Genomic DNA, 21,564 nt, shown 5'->3' on the forward strand with positions numbered 1-21,564 from the left:
CGTTGATAATTTCATTTTCAGGTATTGGTACGGATAATTATTCACGTTTCTGACCAGAAATGTGCAAATAGCACGATTTGGTAACATATTCTGAGATTTACAAGGCTCCCTGTGTGTAATTACACAGCTGTTATGAGTGAACCAGGTACTGTATATGGGTTAGCAGTTGATTTGTGCCATCATGTTTCATCCTGCTTTTCATTTTGAGGCAAGGACAAGCCGACACGCCTCAGTTGCTCTTATAATTATTTCTGCTCCTCTCCCTTTTCCATGCCCAGTCTCTGTCATGCTCTCAGTCTCAGCCCAGGCCGGGGCGTCGATCCCTGAGGACACGACGCTGGGATGCCTATCACCGTCGCCTGCAGACGGGGATTGGGATCTATCTTAGATTCAATACAATTTTCCAAATCAGGACTGAGGAATTAAATGAAATCTTACAATGTTATCTCTCGGGTCGAATTGGTCACTCGAGTGAGCTACTCCGATGGACTGATAACAACCCACTTACTTTCTTCTTTTTTTTTTTTTATATATCGTGCGTTTACTGCAGATAACACCAGAGTGTCAATGTGCAAAATGTGTAAACACCACAACGCTTGTGTTGTTAATGTCGACCATCCCAATGTTTAGTTCTTCAATCAAACTTGTTTACATTGCAGTGTAATTCAGTGTGGTATTCAAAAGGATAGATTATAATCCGCAGGACAATCCCTGCATTCTTCCGGTAATATGCACACAACAGCAGCAGCGTCCCCAGACGTGCAAGCTTTAGTGGTTGTCTGTATTCAACAGATAAAGAGGAACAATGGTTCTAATAGGCAGCAGAGACTCTCCATAACCAGTGCTTCGGAAACGCACATTTGTTCTCACAAAAGGCTAAATGTATTTTGAGTGGCAGATTAAGGATATTGGTCAGAGGCTCAGCATTGTCAACTGTGAAAAGTGGAGTAAATGTGTGTTTGGATGATAATTCACACATTCTTAAGCTTGACGGCGGACAGAAAAGCGTCTCTGTTCTCAGTTTTGGGCAATGTGTTTCACAGATTGTTAATTATGGGTAACATAATCTTATTAAGTCCTTTTTGCTTTGCGACTCAATTTCTTTTTACAAGCATTAGTCATGATTGAGTAGTTTAGGGGTTTAAGTTCCTCTTTTGTCGTGTTCAGAAAAAAAAACAACAACAAAAAAAAACGTCTTCATAAGAGCTCCGTTTTGTCCCGTTTGTATTCCACAAGGAAACCCGATGTCCAGCTGCAGCTGCAGCACAGTTTGCGTCTGTAATATCAAACTGCCTTCGCCTCGGAAAGACAAAAGCATCCAGCGATGATATTCATCCGAAGACAGAGAAAGTCGAGGCTTACTTTTACAGCAGGATTTTTTTTTTTTTTTGGAATTTTTGAATTTCTTTTTTTTTGTGGGGCGCGTTTAGCACCGGCGACCTTCACACAACCTCAGCACACAAGTGCTGTTTCATTCATTATGTAACAAATGACACTGTGAAAACAATGTGACAATGTGAGCGGGGTCACAAACCTGCAGAGAATTATCATACGAGTCTGCAGCTCCCATCAGCTTTCGAGTGCTGAAGTGAGTTTCAGTTCATTGTGTACCTGCAGTACCTGCAACAGCACTTTTATCCTTACTCAGTGTTTTTTTTCCACATGCATTGTTATGGGCAAGTAGTTTTTAGAATTCTCAACAAAAAAACCCCAACAACAACAACAACAACAACAGCAAAAACCCCACCACCTGCATAATTTTGAACTAAACATCAAACAGACACAGCTGGTGATTAGTAGATGAATACAGTGTTTTAACAAGTAATGTGCCAGATAGTTCTTTCAGGAGATGGTACACAGCAAAAACAACCAAAAAAAGAGAGTAAATAATTGACTTACTCCCCAGAGGAGTTCCTCAAAGCTCTGTTTTAGCACCATGGATTTTGTCTATCCATCCATAGAGGATATGATTTTCCAGAGGGATTTCCCCTCTTTTGATTTTTTTTTTTTTTTACAGCCTTCTGCTGGATTTATTATTTTGCCTGGGGATGATAACGTTTATTCTCACTACATAGTCAATATTGCTACTGCAATTGCAGACCACACAAAAAAAAAATTTATATTCAGAAATGTAAATCAATCTTGCGTTAGTTCAGGAGCCACATACAGCTTAATCTGATCTCAACTGGACTGAACCAGAACAATGGTAGTATGATAACCTATAAATAGTCTCAACTCCAAAGTTTGACCTCTGATTTAGTATAGAAAACTATAAGTACAAACTAAAACTGTTCTTTCAAATCCAAACAGGCCCCATTTTCTTCTTCTTTTTTTTTAAATAGTGCAAACTGAAATCGTCTAGTAATATATGTCCGTTTTTAATATATTATAGTCACTTTTATCTTATAACCCCAATTGTCTTCTTTGTATAGCTACACCAGGCCAGCCTGAGTGATATTACAGGTTGGTTTTGGCCTGTGTGCCACATGTTTGACTGCTTTAAGTAAAAAAAGGAATCATTTTCTTGACAGGATTTTTACTTACTCCCTCTCAGCCAGCGCGACACAACAGGTGAAGTGCTGGTGCTTGTTTTCTCTGCTTGGTGGGAAATGTGCAAAAATGACAACATTCAAGGTGGAAGTCAATCAATTCACAATGAAGTTTGTTCTGGCATTACCTCGTTCACTTCAAGAGCACACGTTTACACCCCATTGTCTATTGTTTCCCTGCTACACTATATCTCCAAACTCAGACTCTCACATGCTTTGGCTCGAGCTGTTTTAGAAAGCCAGACTTCCTCATGTGATCCTCATAAGGAGACGGTGCTGTTAAAGGATGCAGAGATGATTAACCACGAAACACTGTACTTCGGACCAGGAACAAAACCATAAGAGCTGCGGTTATAAATATTCTGACTCAGTCATCCAACCATCAAAATGCAACCCTGTGTCAAGCACATCCTTATGAATGCCCACATTTTTCCTGAGAATAATTAAAAATTTCACCCACTAACAGGAGCCATGATGATCCACTTCACTTGTCATTGCTTTTGAGGCTCAAGCTGATGTCTCAATATTGAGAAATATTGATATGATCCTCCACTTAACAAACGGCATTTAGAGTTTCATCCCTAAAAACAGCCACCTCATCTGGACTAAAGCTAAAGACTAATTTACCATTTATCTGTGTGAGAAAATCTACTCACACAGAGGAGGAACATGCAAACCCCAGGTCCTTCATCATTATCCAAAATGTATGAATTATAAGAATAAAATAAAACTAACAATCCGCTGAAATTGAGCATGACGCTTCATAAAGGCTGAAATTCAGTTGTACATTTGGGAGGAAATGTCCAGCAGAATCATCACTACCAGCGACCCCTCTCACTATGTCATTTCACACAATGCCAGGGAATTGCACTCATCAGTCTCAAATGGCCGAGTAGTGGGTGTTGATGCAGGAGAATGCTCTTTTTTTTCCCCAGTGCAGTTGAGTTGCAGAGAGGCATTTGATGCCGCAGAACAGAGTATTCCTGTTTACAGGCTTGAGCAGGGTGTAAGTATCTCAGAGTCTGCCCTGGAGTGGCTCTGTTCCTTCCCCCTCTAATGGGAACGCTCTCACTAACGATGCCTCCTCATCTGCACCTCAGTCCGGGTGGTGTGCCAAGAACGCTTGTCACCGATTTAGTCGTGTTTGCCTTGTATATGCTTCCCTTTGGGCACATTACAGAGGGTCCTGAAGCTTATCGGTGTGATGCAGATGATATTCATGTCAAATACAAGGCTCTGCATTCACACAATTTGACAGATTTACATCGTAACACTTATTGAACTGAAGGGCCGATACATCCATATTCCACTGGGTGGGCTAGGAAGGTGAGACTACTGTGGTGGATACGATATATAGGGTTTACAGCCAAATATCTGTATTTGTTAACTCGCTATAAACTCAGCCATCTCTTTTATTAGGTGTTCAATGTTTAATGCTCTTATCTTGCAGTTTGGGGAGACTAAAGCAACACTATCATTATATTTTGTCAGCTACAATATGGATTGGATTCATACAGGTCACCATATAATAAAAGGTAACAGTCAAAGCATGAAATGTCTACAGCTTTTACAAACAGTAAAATATCGGCAGTTCATTGTAGTTTTTGTATTTCATCCAGATATAACCTAGTTTTGGCTATCGTAGCAAAAGCTTATTTATTTATTTACTCATTCATTCATTCCTTTCAACCTTTCTTTCTTTCTTTCTTTCTTATTTTGTTCCTTTCATGAAAGTTGAAGAAAAATGTGCACTTCAATGCCCTTTATATTTTCAAATCAACGCCTCCATGATCACAAAGGACCCAAATCCACATGTGAGCTATCTCAGTACAAAGTTAAGTATGATGCCTGCAAACTCAGAAAAAAACAGCACATGGATGAAAAATAGTGTATAAAGTCAATATTATCACCAGATGTCATTTTTACACCTAAATACAGGACTTGAGGCTTGGCTAAAGAAGTCCTTTCTCATTTCAGTGGATATTATTTAACATCAAGAAGTAACGTTTCTCATCTTACATTATAATATATTATCATATTATTCACAGAAGGAATCATTTTAAAGGCAAAAAACAGGATCATGTGTGCTGATTGGCTAATTTATCCAGCCAATCAGATGACTATGATTGACACAGCCAGTGTCCACACTGTAAATAAATGCTTGCGGGGTTAATCATTTCATTTAGTCTCAGAAAGGGGTGATCACACGTTGATCTAAATGAATAAATAAAAAAAGAGACACTTGGCCTGGCCTCTTAATTCAGACATTCAAAATATTCCTCCTCCATATGGATGGAAAATTCATGTATTTTAACAGACTAATATGTCCCTGCATTCAGAACACTTTAACATAAGTGTGTGATTGTGCCCTGGTCAGACTACTGCAATTCATTTTCTTCAAGCAATAAATTCTCATTCAGCATAACAATGAACCAGAAAAGTCCTAACTTCTTTTTCCCTGTGTTTTTTATTTTTATAGAATAATCCAAGTCTGTTTCCTTTTCCTGCGAGTGAGCCAAACAAGATAGATCATACTCTACGTTTCTTACCATCTGCACTCTTGTGGTTTCTTTTGTCACTCACTCCATTTAAATTTAGTTCCAGACTTTGGAGTCCCGCCTGGTGAACACTGGCCTACATTAAAGATGATGCACTGCATCCTCGTGTCACTGGCGTCCTTCAGATCGGGGTTTCTTAGCAATTTTTTCACAAACGCAAACTGGAGCTTTGAAATCCCTGCTGCTATAAGTGAAATCCTCTCTCCCTCAGAATCCCGTTGATGCATTTTCAAAATCAATTTTTATCTTATTTTTTTTTTTGTTGTTGTTGTTTTTTTTATCTTTCTGTGTTGACAATTTGTACAATGAGTCTCCATCTGGATTGGCTTTCTTGTAATCACTGTAATGCCACACGCTGTAATAAATGGAGTCAATTACACATGCATAGATGTAAATTTGCCACCCCGTTTCAAAAGGTATACTGGTTGGTAATATTTCAGCCACCCCATGATTATAATCTCAACACTACCGCGAAATACTATAGCTATATATAACTATATATGCAGCTATATTGAAAGCCCTCTTATGACCTCAAGCTAAACTGATATTTATAACAGAGCTGCTGTAGCTACTAGATCATCCAAGTGAATCTAATGAACTACCTGACGAGTGTTTTAAAACATCATGGGGGAACAGATAACTGCCCCCACCCAATATGTCATGAGTGGACCACCAAAGAAATCGGTTTTGATGTTTGTTTTCAAAGTATTCACAGCATTGACACGAGATTAGGCCACTGCACATATAAACCTAATAAAATTATATAAGCCTGGCAGCGCTGCGCTTCTCACTTCGTCGCTTTAAGATCAATATAATTCAAACTGGATAGGTAACACATCAGGACATGAATACATGGTGCATTGAATTGGATGTTTTGCACTTTTTAAAGGAATAGATAAAAAGTGATCTGCACACTGAGAAAAAAAACCAAAAACATATTGATTTGATTTAACAGTTGTCTTACTTGGAAATTAACCAAATAAGGAGTGACACCCGCTGTTAGATAAATGTCGAGTGGTGACAACAACAATATGTGGTGGACTAGATGTGTGAATAGAAATACTTTGATATAAATAACTCAGAGTGATTGCAAGGATTTGTTTACTGTTTGCATGCTATTCCAAGATGAACAAATATAAGCAAAAGTGTTTTTGCAGGACTTTCCCCTGACTCAGACTGCCCTCTAGGGAGGCACAAAATCTGGAGACCTTTCCTCCGCCTCACATTCTCTTTTTTGGGCCAGATAGAATTAGATTTTGCGAAATTTCTTCAGGAAAATACTCTTCGCTCAACATAAATATCAAGGTGACCATGATCTCTGCTGCAGTTGCTGCTTCCAAACTTATTGATCTTGCCTTGTTTTCACCGAATGATCAGTAAATCTTGTGCTTGATCATGGACGACAGTCGGTTAAGGCACGCTGAGGACACGGCCTCTCCAGCATCCACAAGGGGTGATTGAGTCCTTGAGGGCTCCTTGGATGGAACATGTCAAACTGTCCCCGTGCATCCGCGCTGGCTGCAGCCCTGGATATCGATGCTTGGTTTCCAACCACTGGTGTGTCATTAACAGCTCCGGCCACGGGGCTGATGAATAAACTCTTAAGTCTCTGGCGTTCACACGACGTTGCCCTCCCTCCGAGTGTAAACACAGAGGAAGACAGATTAGTTCTGCTGCTGTGGATAAAGAAGATTAGCAGAGATTATTAACAAACAAGTTGAATTAAAAAGACAGTATCGCCCATTTCTTCACGGACGGCCCAGCTTCATGGTTAAAACAAATATGATGGCCTGAAACCGGCCGTGGGGTGAGCACACACGGTCCTGTTGAAACATCGTGTCTCTGCACAGGAGCTGTCACAACCTGGATTAGACACAGAGCTGCTTGGATCCAATCTTCTTGGTCCCAGTTAAGGTCAGATTTATCGACATCAGCCACAGTTCATCTCAGTGATTATGTCCAAGCTGTTGGGATGATACAGAGCTTATGGGAACCGCCACTAATAGGAGGCCCACGCTTTATATTTGCTCATTAACCTACATCCAGGGACACATTGACACAATTATGTTATAGTGCCTTTGTTTGTGAAACAGCTTCATGTCATATATCCAATTTACTTTTTGGTTTTGTGCTGTGGTGAACACTCCAGTTTGACTCCTGGCTTCAGGCCTTTCTGTGTAAAGTTTACATGTTCTCCCTGTGCATGGTTGGGATTTCCTTGAGCGCTCTGGGATTCTTTCACCATCAGAGAATATGCTGTGTGGCCTTCAACCAGGGTATGCTCCAGCTGCCAATTACCCCAAGGTAAGTAAAGCAGGGGCACTTCTAGAAGCTCGAGAGCCCCCCGGGGGGGGGGGGGGGGGGGGGGGGGGGGGGGGGGGCACATGTGTTGCTCATGGCAGGTGGGGCAGTCACTCTTTTAGGCCCATTTTAAATTCATTTCCCAGTTTGCACATTAACTGCTGATTGTTTTTCCCATGTCTCACATCAGAATTTTCTAGACACGCACACAAGGAAATAAGCTGTTTCTGTGATTTCTATCTCCGAAATGCATTTACCCAAGATTTTCAACCGTTACGCTACATCACACAAAATGTATTCAAAAAAAAAAGTATTAAAAGTGATGTTATTTTGGCAGAGATGTAAAATTTGTACCTCACCTGAGAAGTCCTTTTAACTGATTTGATCTCATATCCCTCCATGTATGCATATACATCCATCATCACAAATTTTATCGGGTGCATGAAACTAACGGCCGCCTGACGCTGTAAATCCCGGACGATCCTTCAGTCAATGTGTTTATTTAGCGGCATTACGTAAACAATAATGGATGTATTATAAGTTTATACTAAAACCCAAGCTTGTTATGTGATATAATCTGAATAAATAACTCAATGGTGACATGATGAAACTGGAAAATTAAACAGGAACAAGATGTCTCGAACAGGATAAAGTCAATGGAGTGTTGACTTGTTTCCAAATGAACCCAAGCAGGTTCGGCTTGGGCCTGGTGATGTTAAGTCGATTGAAATTACAATCTGAAGAGAAGTCCACCGAACCATAGGGGAGAGACTTAAACTGTTCATTAGATTTTCTTTTTAGATAATGTTATCTAAGGTTATAAATAAATATATTGATTCGCTCCCATAGGCAATTTTCATCCATCTGAAGAGGGGGTCAATACACACCTTGCAGGGAAATGATAAGAATGGATCATTTAAGCATATACATCTGTAATACTGGCATTGTGCTTTATATTTGAATGGCTTGCTCGTGTATCTTGCGTTGCGTGTGCTTGAGGAGGAGTATTATAGATATATGATCACGCAGTGTGTACAAACAGAAAGTTATGACTTCTGGTGAAATAATGTGACCGAGCCGCAGATCACAAAACCTATTTGTTTTTTAAGGTGTTTTCCTCTGTGGAGATTACTCAGAACCTTCGATCTGATATTTTTAGCTTCTTTATTAGCCACAATACAGCAACGCACTATATATACGCATTAACTTCTCATTAAAGATGCATGATCCAGTAAAATGCGTTTTTAAAATACTAATATATCTGAACGTCTGGCCTGCAGCTATAGTAAATGTGTTATATGTGCTGCACTTTTTATGTCAGCGAGACTGAGTGAAGCATCTCAATCCTTCAGACAGACATGCAAATTCAGTCTTGTTATTAAATGCACACAGGGTTCTGCAGACTTATTTAAAAGATCAGTCTGAAACATTTCCACAAGTTCATAGTGAATTTTTATGAGAGTGCTAAAGCAATGCTGCTGTGAAACACTTTCTGTGATCCCTGACAATGAAAATTTATTTTATTGTAGGCCGGAACGTGAAGAATGAAGTTTTTTTTTACGCTCCAACAGTGATAGTACAGGCAGAATATGGCATTTGGAGGTGGAGCGATAGCAACAGAAAACCTTCAGTCTTCAGGACTTACATGTAATTAGCAATATTTATAATTGCTGCACCCATTCTTAAAATTTTGCTTCTCAAACAGGAGTCCTGATTCAGATCACTGAAAGCAATGCTGTAAAGACCTAAACCACCCATGACTGCCCTGCTGTTTAATTGCAATTTAATGGAGAAGGTATTATTTGTTACAGTCACATGATGGGATTCACTGCCATCTTGTGGTGAGATAATGATAAAAGCAGATGTGTAATGGCTCAGAAATGTGGGTTTTAAGTCAGTACTGTACTTAATATCAGCCCCATAGGGTTTTTTCACTTCCTCTTAAGAAAGAAAACTAAAGAAAAAGTATGAATTTATGAATCCATTAGGATCACTGCACCGGAAGCAACATGACGGGTTGGGGATGATTTATGAACAATGATCATAAAAGCTCGAGGCACCCAACAATGTTAAATGACGGCATACATTAAATAACCATCAACATAATACAAAATACACAATTTATAGATATTCTGAAGTACAAAATACTTGTTTTTAATTTACGCTAAAAGACTGTGAGAAATAGTTTCTCTATATTCAGCACGTCAGAGTGAGAAGTTTCACTCATGTGGTTCATTCATAGGTTTGTCATGGTAGTCCATTTCAAGGTCTTCAGAAGTCCTCCTCTCTGCAGCCTCACCCTGCCTGCGCTCCTCCTCCAGTTTCTTGTAGTTGTAGTAATGCATGATGAAGAAATATATGCCAGGCACCAGCATGAAGACACCACAAGCGTAGTACATGTATTTATAATCTCCAAATATATCAACCAGAGCTCCTGAAAGAGAAGAAACACCAATTGACACTCCCACGTTGTGTTGGTGGATAAAATCTCAATTAAATGTTGTTATTTTGAGAATTCACGAACCTGAAAGTGGAGGTCCAAGCAGCACTGGAGCACACTCGATGATGGTGACGAGTCCAACCGCAGTGGAGAAGCGCTGGGCTCCGACGAGGTCCATCAAAACCTCAAAGAGCAGTGCTGAGAGCATCCCGAAGGCCGAACCGAAGAAGACCGCATACACGACCAGACCCGTGTATCCGGACGCCAGAGGGCACAGCAGGTGACACACGCCGTTGTACGAAACAGCGAAGCTGAAGAAATACTGTATTCTTGGCCGAATCCACTTGGTGTTGCCGAGAAAGCCAGTTAATGGTCTGACGAACATGTCCACCAGAGCAAAAATAGAAAGCAAGAAAGCTGCTGAATATTCATCCACCCCCATATCTTTGGCATAGGGAGTCAGAAAAACCACAGGCGCGAAAAAACCAAAAAACATCACCACATTACCGACAAGGTAAATGAGGAAGCCCCGATGTTTGAAGAGTGAGAAGTCAATGAATTTGTTCAAGCAGCTCTGACAGTTGCTCTCATTTTGTTTTTTCTCGCTCAGACGGGTAGTCGACTGCATGCTGGGGTCCGCAGCGGCAGCCTCCCCCTCCTCTCCCCCGTTACACTTTGGTGATTCGCTGTTTGGCCTGGGTTTGACACTTTTGTTGACTGGTCTCATCAGGGCACCGGCTACGCAGCAGTTCAAAACAATAGATCCCAGGATGAGGAAGCTGCCTTTCCAGCCAAAAGAATCAAAGAGAAACTGATTGAGGGGAGCCAGAGTGGACAGCAGAACCGGGCTTCCTGTCATAGCCAGTCCGTTCGCCAGCGGCCTTTTGACCTGGAAGTAAGTGCCTATGATCGTCAGGGCCGGCTGCAGGTTGAAGGCAAGACCAAAACCTGTTTGCATCATCGAACGGAGCAAAGAGACAGAAGCAAACCCGTGAAACTTCTTCAAAAAGTTTATGAACACATAAATAACCAAAAGAATATATAGAAAAGAGAAATAGTGCCAGCAGCTATAAACATAGTAGTCCTACATGAGAGAAAACATGCAAGTACATATGTTTCTTGCAGGCAACTTTAACCCAGGAAGTGAATATATTTGCATATCTATCAATCTACATCTATAGATAGATAGATAGATAGATAGATAGATAGATAGATAGATAGATAGAGCTAACATAAGCATAAAAACAAAAGTTACTAGGAGGTCAAAACTTCGGCGAGCAACAGGATTTATAAAAAAAAATGAACTACTGGTGAGATTATTCACTAAACAACAATAGTGTAAACAAGCTGCCATTTAATGAGTAAGAATCCTGAAGCGATGATGGAATTGGAGATGAATTAAAAAAAAAGGTCAAAAGGTCAGTCTTTTTACCAAAATCCAGTGAGAAATGTATTTAATTTAGAGACTTTTTCAAGATAGAAATTGTGATATTGAGCTCATTTATTTATTATAATGCTTTTCATCATATGTTTCACATGAGACCTCATAGGTGTCTATTGACACTGACCTTATAGTATTGAAATATACTGTACTTTGCAAGCACTGTTAGATGTGGTCAATACATAACTTATACTCTGTTTATTGTTATGGAAATAACGATTAATAGTCAGATTACTGTGGCGCGTGAACTGAGCCTGGCTCTACAGAGTGAGAATGTCTTGTTCCTTTCCACTGTCACCTTTGCTCGTTCATGAAGGATCATTGTTGTTTTTCTCTGCAAAACGACCTTGAGATGCCCACAATGTAACTGGTGCCGTGTAAATATAATTATACAAATGAAAGTGCTACTGAAAGTGTCTGATAGTTTTTATCTTGAGTAAAATTAGTCAGCTTCAACTCTCACAGACAGTTATTTTCGGTGACAGTGGAGGCAGTTCTACTGGATTAGAGATTAAGTTTAAAGTCTAAGAGACTTGTTTGCTCCCTCCTAAAAACACAATCATGTGGCCTGGCACACATGCCAACATGGTTTTACTACATTTGGGCAATTTAGAGTCAAATCAAAGTATTTCTGGCATTGTCTATGCATGGCATTGAGTAACGCTATGATAAATACATTGACAAGCCTCTATGGTACAGTAGGACATCCTCCGGGGTCAGCCAGTCACTGTAAGCAAACATCACTGGGAATAATAGTAACTTTCCCAAAAAAAGAAAAAAAAAACAGGCACAAGATGCCCCATCTTGTGCTAAATCACTGACAAAGACAAACTTGTCGCATTTAGTTAGGACGAGTACAACATAACTTACCTCCAATGACTCCAACACAAAGGTACAGGTGGATGATCGAAGTGCCAAAAGAAGCAAGTACCATGCCTGAGAACACCATGACGCCTCCCACCATGACCACGGGTCTGCTCCCGTAGCGATTCACTAATATACTGCTGACAGGCCCTGCACACAGGAGAGCAGGTACTTGATTGTTTAAATGCTACTTGGAGAGGCTCAACATAGATGTAACTTTGCTTATTCGAGATATCTCGGAAAAAACCGCACGCTGAGAACGTGCACGCGTCTTTGAGGTATGTGCCAAACAGATCTGACCAAGTAAGACAAGCACTGACCTCCTGCGTACATTGAAGCGAGCATGACTGAGGAAACCCAGGCAATGTCACTGTAGGACACGGAGAAGAATTGCTGAATCTCCTTGAAATAGATTGTGAGCGACTTGGGAAATGCATAGGAGAACCCTATGGAGATGAAAGAGCCGAAAACGACGGCCCAGCCATAGCCTCCATCAGGAGGGGTGTAGCCGAGAGAGGTCTCCGCTGCGGGGGGCATGTTCCAATCGTCCACTGTGAAATAGGAACAGGTGAAAGGCATAAACAACTGTGGGGGGGAAAAAAAAAAAAGTCATATTCACAGACATTTACACCAAGACACATAGTCCACATAGTCCAGGTCCTCACCTCTGCTCAATCCGTGAAAGTGTGTTGTCCAGACCGTGAACCTTGTGCCTGTGCCACACTGTGACAGTCCTGCGGCTCACTGGAGTTGCTGCGGCGAGGCTTTTGATCTCATCACGTGAGCCTGAAGGAAAAATAAAACTGACCATAAGCAACCATGTAAGAACACCAGCTGAAGCCGTTACACAATAAGTACCTCGGTCATAAGCCAAATTAAACCCTCCCTGCCTGTCTTAATGCATAACTTTTTTCTGTTTGATTTTTTTTTTTTCTTCTTCTTTTTTTGTTTTTTTGTTTTGTCCTCATTTTGCCTGATCCTGCTGAGAGCTCTTTGCTCTCTATGTGTGCAGTTTGCGCTGCCTTGAGCCTGTTTAAAACCTGGGGGAAGGGTTGAAATCCTGCAACAGAATATATCGTGGGATAAAAGAAATGCTGACACCATTTAAAAAAGAAAAATCTCACAATAAGAACCAGATTAGAACGCAGGTCTACATCTCTGTCCATAGTAGCAATAAGAAATTAATAGCGAGATCAGGGTTTGTGAAACAGGAGCCACATACATTTCATCTTTAGTGGTAAAAGAGTGCCACGATCCTTTTTGAATTTAAACTTTGAAGTTAGTTTTTTTTTGCTGTTGTTGCGGCGTCGAGTGTAATTGTTTTTTTTTTAAAAAGTCAATGTTTTCACAAAACCAAACAATTTGTACCCGAATTTGCTGCAATTTCAACATTACAATCATTTTAATGACACTTTCTGCTGAAAAATACTGTGAAATGTCTCAATAAATAGGTTTTCTATGAGCATTGCATTTAGTATCAAGCTTTTCATGGCACCGTCATGGAAATCTCAGTGTTTTTGTCCATTACTCTTCAGAAAACTGAAAAAGGCAATGGTTTCTTGGAAATTCTTACGAGTTGCTTGGTCGCTTCCTGGGCCTGATTGAAGCCGGTTTTAATTTTGCTCCTTTGCACGTCATCATTCACAGTTCTGATTATTTCACTGGGGACCTTTGTGCATATTCAAAGAAAATACAAGTATCCACTTTCACTCGGGCTAATACCATCTCATTATCTCTCTTGAGCGTCACAGGTTCAAGTAAAATGTTCGAAAACATCATTTCCCCTGCTGCTTGGCTTTCAATTCATTTATATTAGTGTAAAACATTGAAACGAACACTATAACTATGGTTGTGGAGAGAGTCAGTATAAAACTACCCTCTGATGCTAGTCCTTTAAACTGCTTCATTCAAAGTATATAATTGTTGTTCATAAGATTTTTGAGTCGTTCAGTTCAGTGTGGATTTTTTTTTTTGAAACAAATTCTGTAAATAATTACAGTTCTTGTATTTCGTTTTACGTCCATCTTTGAGTCTTCCTTTGATAGCAGCTGATCCCAGCTGACGTTAGGCAAAGGCGGGTAACACTCTGAATTAGAGTCACCAATGAAACTCAAGCACATTTTGTTTAGTTTTTTTTAATCAGTTGACTGTGGGAGGGAACTGTTAAAACTCACACCTGCGCAAAGAAAACTGAACTGACGACACTTTTTCATCGAGTTTTATTTTCTATTTGCTGTCGAGAACATTTATCTTGCAACATAAACAAACTGTCCCCGTTTGATAATGTAGCTGTTTAGGATGACAAATAAAAAGATTATAGAGGCTTAGTGAAAAATTACGAAAACAAGTTGGGCTACATGGGGACAAGCTCAAGCTCCCATATGAGTATATAGAACCTCGCCTTGTTTAGAGCAAGGATTTCTAAAGTCTAAGACTGTGATCCTCCCTTCGGACAAAGCTTGGAAAACCACTCACCCCTTTTGCTTTTCTTTACTGTTCAGTTCCAAGATGCCAGTGGGGTCATAATTACAATAATAATCCCATAAATTCTCAGGCGCTGAGCCAAAGCATGGTAGTGCTGTTGTTCCTTTAACTCCAGACAAAGAATTACTGTCTTGTCAAATGTTATGCGAAGGTTTGAAACAACATATCTCCATAACCAGAGTCAACACTGTAACGCCTTCTCTTTTGTGATTAGAGCACTTCTAAATGGCCGTCCCCATTTCCAGAGAAGTCCTGATGTGACGTTAAATGTTCATGACAGGATGAATTAATGTGCAAATTCTTCAAGAAGAAAATTAGATTTACGATGACATACGTTCGCTGCTTGTGTTTGCCCTGCCTGCACATAACTTGCAACACAATCCCTGCTACAATTCTTTTCTTTCTTTATTATATGACATTGTGTTCTGCTACTTTAACACAATAGTTTCCCAACCTGGGCTTATCTCTGTCAATATGTCTGTCTTAAAAACATTTTATGAACAATACATCTCAGGTTGTTCTACAACTCATTAACACGACACAAGCAATAACTGTCCTGGCACATTGTGGATCAGTTATAGAATAATCCGAGCAGTCCTCAGCTGGTCCACGATCATGTCTCATCAGGTGAAGAATGTCCACAGGAGACCGCCGCAGGACGGTAAAACCAGCTCACCCTCCCAGATCCTTTGATAATAAACTTCTATCAGTCAACTACAAAGACCTCCTGCTGGACTGTGTTGCTCAATTTAAAAAGAAAAATTCTAGTCAAGTGTCCAACATGAGCTTTCTCATTATAGAAATCTCTCTATGCAATAGGCAGAGACAAAAACAAAAACAGAAGGGGAGCATCTTTGAGCTCCCAGGTAGCATTGCAATTGAAAGAAATGTGACTGCAGAGTGGAACGGATTGCACGATCGCCTCTAAAAATACATGGAAAGAGTAAAGCACATGCACAAGATGCAGAGATACTTTGCTGAACTTGCAGATTGATTAAAGGCGTGCTGGGGTGAAGTAAGAGAGTGTCCCTTAGTGCAAAGAAAAATAAATTCTTTCATGAAACTGTAATTTTCTTATTGGATATAAAAAATTAACATTAAAAAAACAACAAAAAAAAACAGAGACTGTCCTGCTTGTCATCAGTGCACATTTCAAGTTATATGCGGATGAATTGCTGCACATGGTCCAAGTGTGAACCTGGCATGACGGTTTCCATTAATGCAGAACTAGATTATCAGGTTTTGGAGTTAGCAGGTCGGCAGGTTCACATCTTCTTCAGGAAGGACTTTGTTTATTTTTGGCGGGACAATCCGAAAATTCTTTGTGCGTTTTGGCGTAACTTGTTTCTCAGTTGTGAAAAAGTTGAATGACATGGTCCTCGACCTGTGGTTCCATGTAAACATCTAACATGTGGCAGAATGAAAAGGAAGAGAAAACATGTATAAGGTAATTCTACACTTTTTGTATTACTGTTGATTTTTTTGGGTGACATTTTAACAACTGCCTCGAACACCATTTTCCTGGTGTTACCTAAAGAAGAGAAGATGCAACTGGATTTAAAGGCGTAGCTGACATTAATAAGATAAAGTGCAAATGAGTATAAATAAAAAAAATAAAATAAAACAATCTACATAATTGCATTTTGTTGTTATTGACTATAACAAATAACAACTTTACTTCCATTCATTTCAGTCACCCTCAACAAAGACAACTTTCTTCTTTAAAACAGACGATTGACAAACAAACTCAAGACACAGTTTCAGCAAATTCCCGTCGAATAATCAATGTATAAAGAAAATTAAAAAAAATTAAAAAGAATACTTACAGGATGTCGGATATTTCCTGACACTTCGGTTTTGTAAAAACGTGGCGGAGTGGGACGTCACGCTGTTTCACGCGGCGCTGACGCTGGAGACCACGCCCACTTCCGCAGTTCATGTTGCGTTTGCAGCGCGTGACGCTCGGTGTAATTTTCTCTATAATAAACAGATTCGCTGACATTATACGGTGAATTAGAATGTAAAGACGTGGCATACTATCTGCTTTAAGGTCAGACATTTCTATCCGCGATGATCTGCGTCCACACGTGACCTCCAGCCGCTCTGCTTGTGTAACACCAGTCGTGTAACGAAGTAACGAAGTAACGAGACTCTTTGCAGCCGCGAGCAGAACCCGACGGACGAGTTCGCTCTCTGCTGACTTCAGCAGAAATTTGACTTCGACATGCTTTCTAACGTGAGGCTGTGCTTGTCCCGGCGTGTGGCCGCCCTGCTTCCCCGGGGTGGAGCGTCGGGGCCGGGGGGGCTCGTGAGAGCGGCCGCCGGCTGCTGCAGGCACCAACAGCAGCAGCAGAGGAGCTTCAGCACGGAGCCTGCTGGTGTCAGGGTAAAACAAAACACACTTTAATTCTCATCTATTCTACTGCAAAGGACTGGGACTCTACTCTAAAGTACTGCTGTCGGTTGAAAGTACTTAATCATGTATTGGGACGGTGGAAACATCGATTTCTTTGTAATTCTTCCAATTAAGTAAATTCATAATAAGTATTACAGTTAATAACAAGTATTTTAACTAATAAAAAAAAGTTGTTCTATACGTTGAAATAGGTTATATCTTCGGAGATTGTTTAATTTATGATTACGTCTGCTTTAAACTTCTCCACATTGCCAGAATCTATAGAAACCTGTGGTCATTTTCTTTAGTTTCATTAAGTTAAGGTTTCCACATATCGAACCATGAAGCACACTGTGGGTATATTCTTTGAACTTCGTCTATATAACTTCACTTAAAACCATATGCATGTATTTCACAATTTTTGTTGGTTTGTTTGTTGCATACACATATATATGTAAAGCGTCCCAACTAAACTCCCTGATCTAGTCACTTGGCCAGGGTACATGTCCCATGTTAAATCTTTCATTTGGTTATTTTCATTTCTTTGTTTTGTTTTGTTTTCTATTTTACAATTAACTTGCTCATGTGTGACTATAACATTATGCACGATGAAGCTTATTATCCACTCTCTGCTGAAGGGAATCATTGCACCACTGGAGTGTATTGCTTTAGTTCTGTTTGCAAGAAATACATTCAATAAAAAAAGATTGAAAAGAGAACTTCTCATAATCAAACATTGTTTGCTTCTTTGCTTGAACGTACACACAAATACAAGATAGGTTACTAAAATACAATGTTTGATCACACTTACTATGATAAGCCATTATTTGTGATAATTGTAGTAAGTCACAATAAGAATGTATTGCAAAAATAACATTGAACTATTGTACTTTGGTACTTAGAAACCCTTCACAAAATGGCTAAGTTTTCTTTAACTACCGAAATTAGGTATTTTCAATCAAATTAAATGCATTGTCATTGTGGAAAACGTGCTTTAATTTCCCTTTATAAAACATACAATCATATACTGTTGTTCCCATATATACATTAAAGTATATACAAAGCACACTATGGCAGCATTTCTATCAATAAATGGAGGATTATATCCCGAATATTCTGTTTTTAAAGAACATTTTTTTGTTTTAAAAAATGCACATCAAACAATTTGAATATAAACACATTCAGTAGCAACTTCTGATTTTAAAAGTTTTGTGAAGGAAATTGTTTTTGTTTTATGATCATTAAGCTCAAAGATGAAACTACAAGTATCAAGAAATACTGCATGATTACAGAAAAGCGAGTATTTAAAACTTGTCGCTTGTTTTCTACAGTTCATTTAACAAAATAAAAAAAACTCCAAAACAGCATTGTTGACTTAAATGACATCGATGAAATTGGAGTGTTTGTGCTCAGAACTAAAAAATGCAGAAGAAACAAATCTGCAAGCACTTATCAAACACTGGATCCAAGATAAAAATAAAATATGAACATATGAAGACAAACATCAGGCGACATGCATGTAGGAGAGTGAGTGGATGTTTGCAGATGACGCTGTAATCTGTAGTGAGAGATGAAAACGGGCTAAAAAGACCCTGGAGAGGCGGAGGTTTGTACCGGAGAGAAGAGGAATGAAAGTCAAGTCGAGACACGACAGAAGAGACGTGTTTGAATGACAGTAGAGCGAAGAAATAAGGAGTAGAGATATTGAAGGGGGGGGCGAGTTCCAGTTGGATCAACCGTCCAGAGCAATGGACAAGAAGGATGGAGTGGGCGGAGGCGAGCGTCAACTCTGATGTGTGAAGGAAGGATTACATCAAAAGGACAGATTTAGGAGTGATATGCTGAGTATGACAGAAAAGATTAAACCTGAAACATCTAAAGTTGCACATATAGCAGCTAAATGACTTCCTTTACTATCTCTGATTTGCCCTTTATCGCAGGAAAACGTCACAGAGATGTTATCGTCTGTTCTCTGCTCTGTTCCAGGTGCTGTATGACGGGCTTTGTCCCATATGTGTGACAGAGATTCGCTTTCTCCAGTATCTGCAAAAGGAACAGCCCGGCAAAGTAGATTTTATCGACATCTCTCTGCCGGACTACGACGGCGCCAAATACAGGGACGTCAGCTATGAGATGGCCATGGGGGAAATGCATGTGATTGATGAGACAGACAAGGTGCACGCTATTCTGACTTCCTCCCAGAATTGTTCGGATGCGCAGGCCGTTCTGAGTGTATGAACGCTGTGTCGGCAGGTTCACCGAGGAGTCCCGGCGTTTGCGGTCATGTACGGCGCGGTGGGACTCGGCTGGCTGGGCCGCCTCATGATGTGGGCGCCGGTGAGGCCGTTCATGGACAAATCTTACGCCATTTTTGCCAAGAATCGTCTGAAGTGGACCGGACGTGGGGAGGAGTGCACGGCGGGACGCTGCGAAAAGAAAGCCCCGTGACGAAGCAAAGATGGCGAAGATATCAAGGAGAACGATCTCGAAAGTTAATCCTGCTTAATTTATAAAGTTTGCTGAAAGAGGGATTTTTTTGTTTGTTTGTTTGTTTTTTTGCCTTATAAAATGTTTTGTGAAATCATCCCGTGTTTGTGATTAATCAGGCGGTGAATCTGACTTGACTTTTTTTGTCTTGGTTCAAATAAAGCAAATTAAATATCAAGAAGTCAAAATGATGACAACCAGAAGAAAGTCATATATATTAGGATTCTTTAATCTGCTGGAACTGGTATGAATATCAAAAATTGATTTATGATGTTTAGTAATTTATGGCTGGATTTTGAATGAATGAAAATATTACAGTTTGCAGCTTTTGAGAGCAAAATAAAAATCAAGACTCTTCAAATCTTCATCTCCATAACACTCACCACAAATGCACTTGTCCAAGTTACTAATAAAAGTTTTTAAAAATCCTTTCTGAGTAAGGCTTTCCCCTGACCCCTGGGCTGCACTTTTAACTTTGGCTGAAATTAGCAGCAGGACACATGTTCAACCTCCCACAGTAAAAAGTTTAGTAATTCATTGAATCAGGTGTGATTTGTATATAGCTTACCTTATTCTTTTGTGGTTTGCTTCAGTTGACTATATATATATATATACACACACACACACACGAAATTTTCAAAAAACATAGTAAAGACTGAGAAATTGCATATTGCTGTGAGTGGACAAGAAGTTCAACAGTTTGTGTTAGGAGGGTTGTAGGGTTGTAGGGTTGAATCCCACCACTGACAGTTTACCCGAGTCACTCCCAGCAGCTCCCTGAGCTCCTAAACATGTGCAGCCAAGGGTACCCATGAATATACAGGAATTGGTTAAATGCAGAGGGTACCCTGGTCCTCCTCCCACTGCTCTAGTGTACGTAGAGGAACACTGTAGAGTGGCTGCCACTAGATGTCACTGTAAGTCCAAAGTAATACCTGCTCCATGTGAATCACTGAAAGCAGTGAAAGCATTAAAGTTTCTTTTTTGTGTCTTTTCTTTTCTTTTCTTTTCTTTTCTTTTCTTTTCTATTCTTTTTTTTTTTTTTTAAATAAACAGTGCTCAGATTCTCACTTTGAATAATCTTTAGAAAGTTACACCTCTGTACTCACAATTACACAACCCCTGAGTAGTTTCATTTCCCTCAATTGTGATGAGCATGTTTCGTATTGTATGTCTTGCGTGTGCGTTTCTTTGTTGCAGTGCAGAACAGTATGTTCTGCTGAAAGGTTACGCGTGTCAAAGGAACAATGATGTTTACAAAACACACCTATGGCTCATGGCATTGCCGTTCAACCTCATTTTTTTTGAGAGCCTGTGTTCTACTTTTACAAAGTGTTGTGTAACGTGACTATTAAAAGTATTGTTGTTCTCAATGTGCATTTATACGGGAGCAGAAAGGAAAGACGGCTAAAGGTCAATCAAGGTCACGCGTGAGCAACATTTTGAGAACTTTGTTTGTAATAAGATTTTTTAAAAATCGGATACAAAATTAATACAAGTAATTTGTTATGAAGTGGCTTGTTTCCTTTAAGAGAGACACAACTATAACGTCAATATGAATTAGTCAAGATTAAAAACGTGAGTGATAAACACGATGTGTTCTTGATATGATAATAATATTGGCAGTGTACACAGAAGTGCACCAGTAATGGAGAACAATTAATTAATACTTTCACCAAATGAGATATTGACATTATTTTTAAGCTGTGATCTGAAGCATGGTCTGAAATGACTGCAGAACGTACGCTTGTTTCTAATCGTGTACCTTCAGATGTGGCGACCGCTTCTGAGAATTGAGGTTTGTAAACAGTATGTTCCGGCCCTGTGTATTTAGAGCAAGGTGTGTATTTGTGTGTGTGTCATGTGTCTTGATGCAAGACAAGCTGCTAACATCGGCTCACTGAGAGCCTGGAGGTCGGACGCTCCCCACCACCACAACCAAGTTTAGTCCTGAGCTCATCAACAGTGGCAGCACATGACCGGTGTGGTCGTGCTGAACATTGGCTGAGCTGGTCCGGGCCCCCCCTCCCTCCCGGACACGGCTC

At 40.0% G+C, this 21,564-nt stretch overlaps 2 protein-coding genes across 6 annotated transcripts; one reads left to right on the plus strand and one right to left on the minus strand.

The window, feature by feature from the left end:
• Window positions 1-8,841: 8,841 nt before the first annotated feature.
• On the minus strand, window positions 8,842-16,722 carry LOC308113978 (monocarboxylate transporter 2-like). 4 transcript variants are annotated; one of them, XM_080470573.1, is made up of 6 exons: window positions 16,464-16,722; window positions 12,819-12,939; window positions 12,474-12,704; window positions 12,160-12,303; window positions 9,933-10,796; window positions 8,842-9,842 (listed from the first exon to the last, which is right to left on the minus strand). In XM_080470573.1, the coding sequence occupies exons 3-6, from the start codon at window positions 12,688-12,690 to the stop codon at window positions 9,628-9,630; spliced, it is 1,440 nt and encodes a 479-aa protein (XP_080326699.1). In that variant the 5' UTR covers window positions 12,691-12,704; window positions 12,819-12,939; window positions 16,464-16,722; the 3' UTR covers window positions 8,842-9,627. The 4 variants fall into 4 exon arrangements, with proteins under 4 accessions (XP_080326699.1, XP_080326702.1, XP_080326700.1 ...); XM_080470576.1 differs by having other exon boundaries at window positions 12,474-12,738; window positions 16,464-16,534; XM_080470574.1 differs by lacking the exon at window positions 16,464-16,722 and adding an exon at window positions 14,629-14,823.
• On the plus strand, window positions 15,916-20,054 carry LOC308113979 (uncharacterized protein). Of its 2 annotated transcripts, XM_080470578.1 has the most exons (4): window positions 15,916-16,084; window positions 16,798-17,023; window positions 19,019-19,207; window positions 19,286-20,054. In XM_080470578.1, the coding sequence occupies exons 2-4, from the start codon at window positions 16,862-16,864 to the stop codon at window positions 19,478-19,480; spliced, it is 546 nt and encodes a 181-aa protein (XP_080326704.1). In that variant the 5' UTR covers window positions 15,916-16,084; window positions 16,798-16,861; the 3' UTR covers window positions 19,481-20,054. The 2 variants fall into 2 exon arrangements, with proteins under 2 accessions (XP_080326704.1, XP_080326703.1); XM_080470577.1 differs by lacking the exon at window positions 15,916-16,084 and having other exon boundaries at window positions 16,558-17,023.
• The last annotated feature ends 1,510 nt before the right edge of the window (window positions 20,055-21,564 follow it).

The sequence above is a fragment of the Lipophrys pholis genome (assembly GCF_963383615.2).
Source record: "Lipophrys pholis genome assembly, chromosome: 8".
NCBI classification, from domain to species: domain Eukaryota; kingdom Metazoa; phylum Chordata; class Actinopteri; order Blenniiformes; family Blenniidae; genus Lipophrys; species Lipophrys pholis.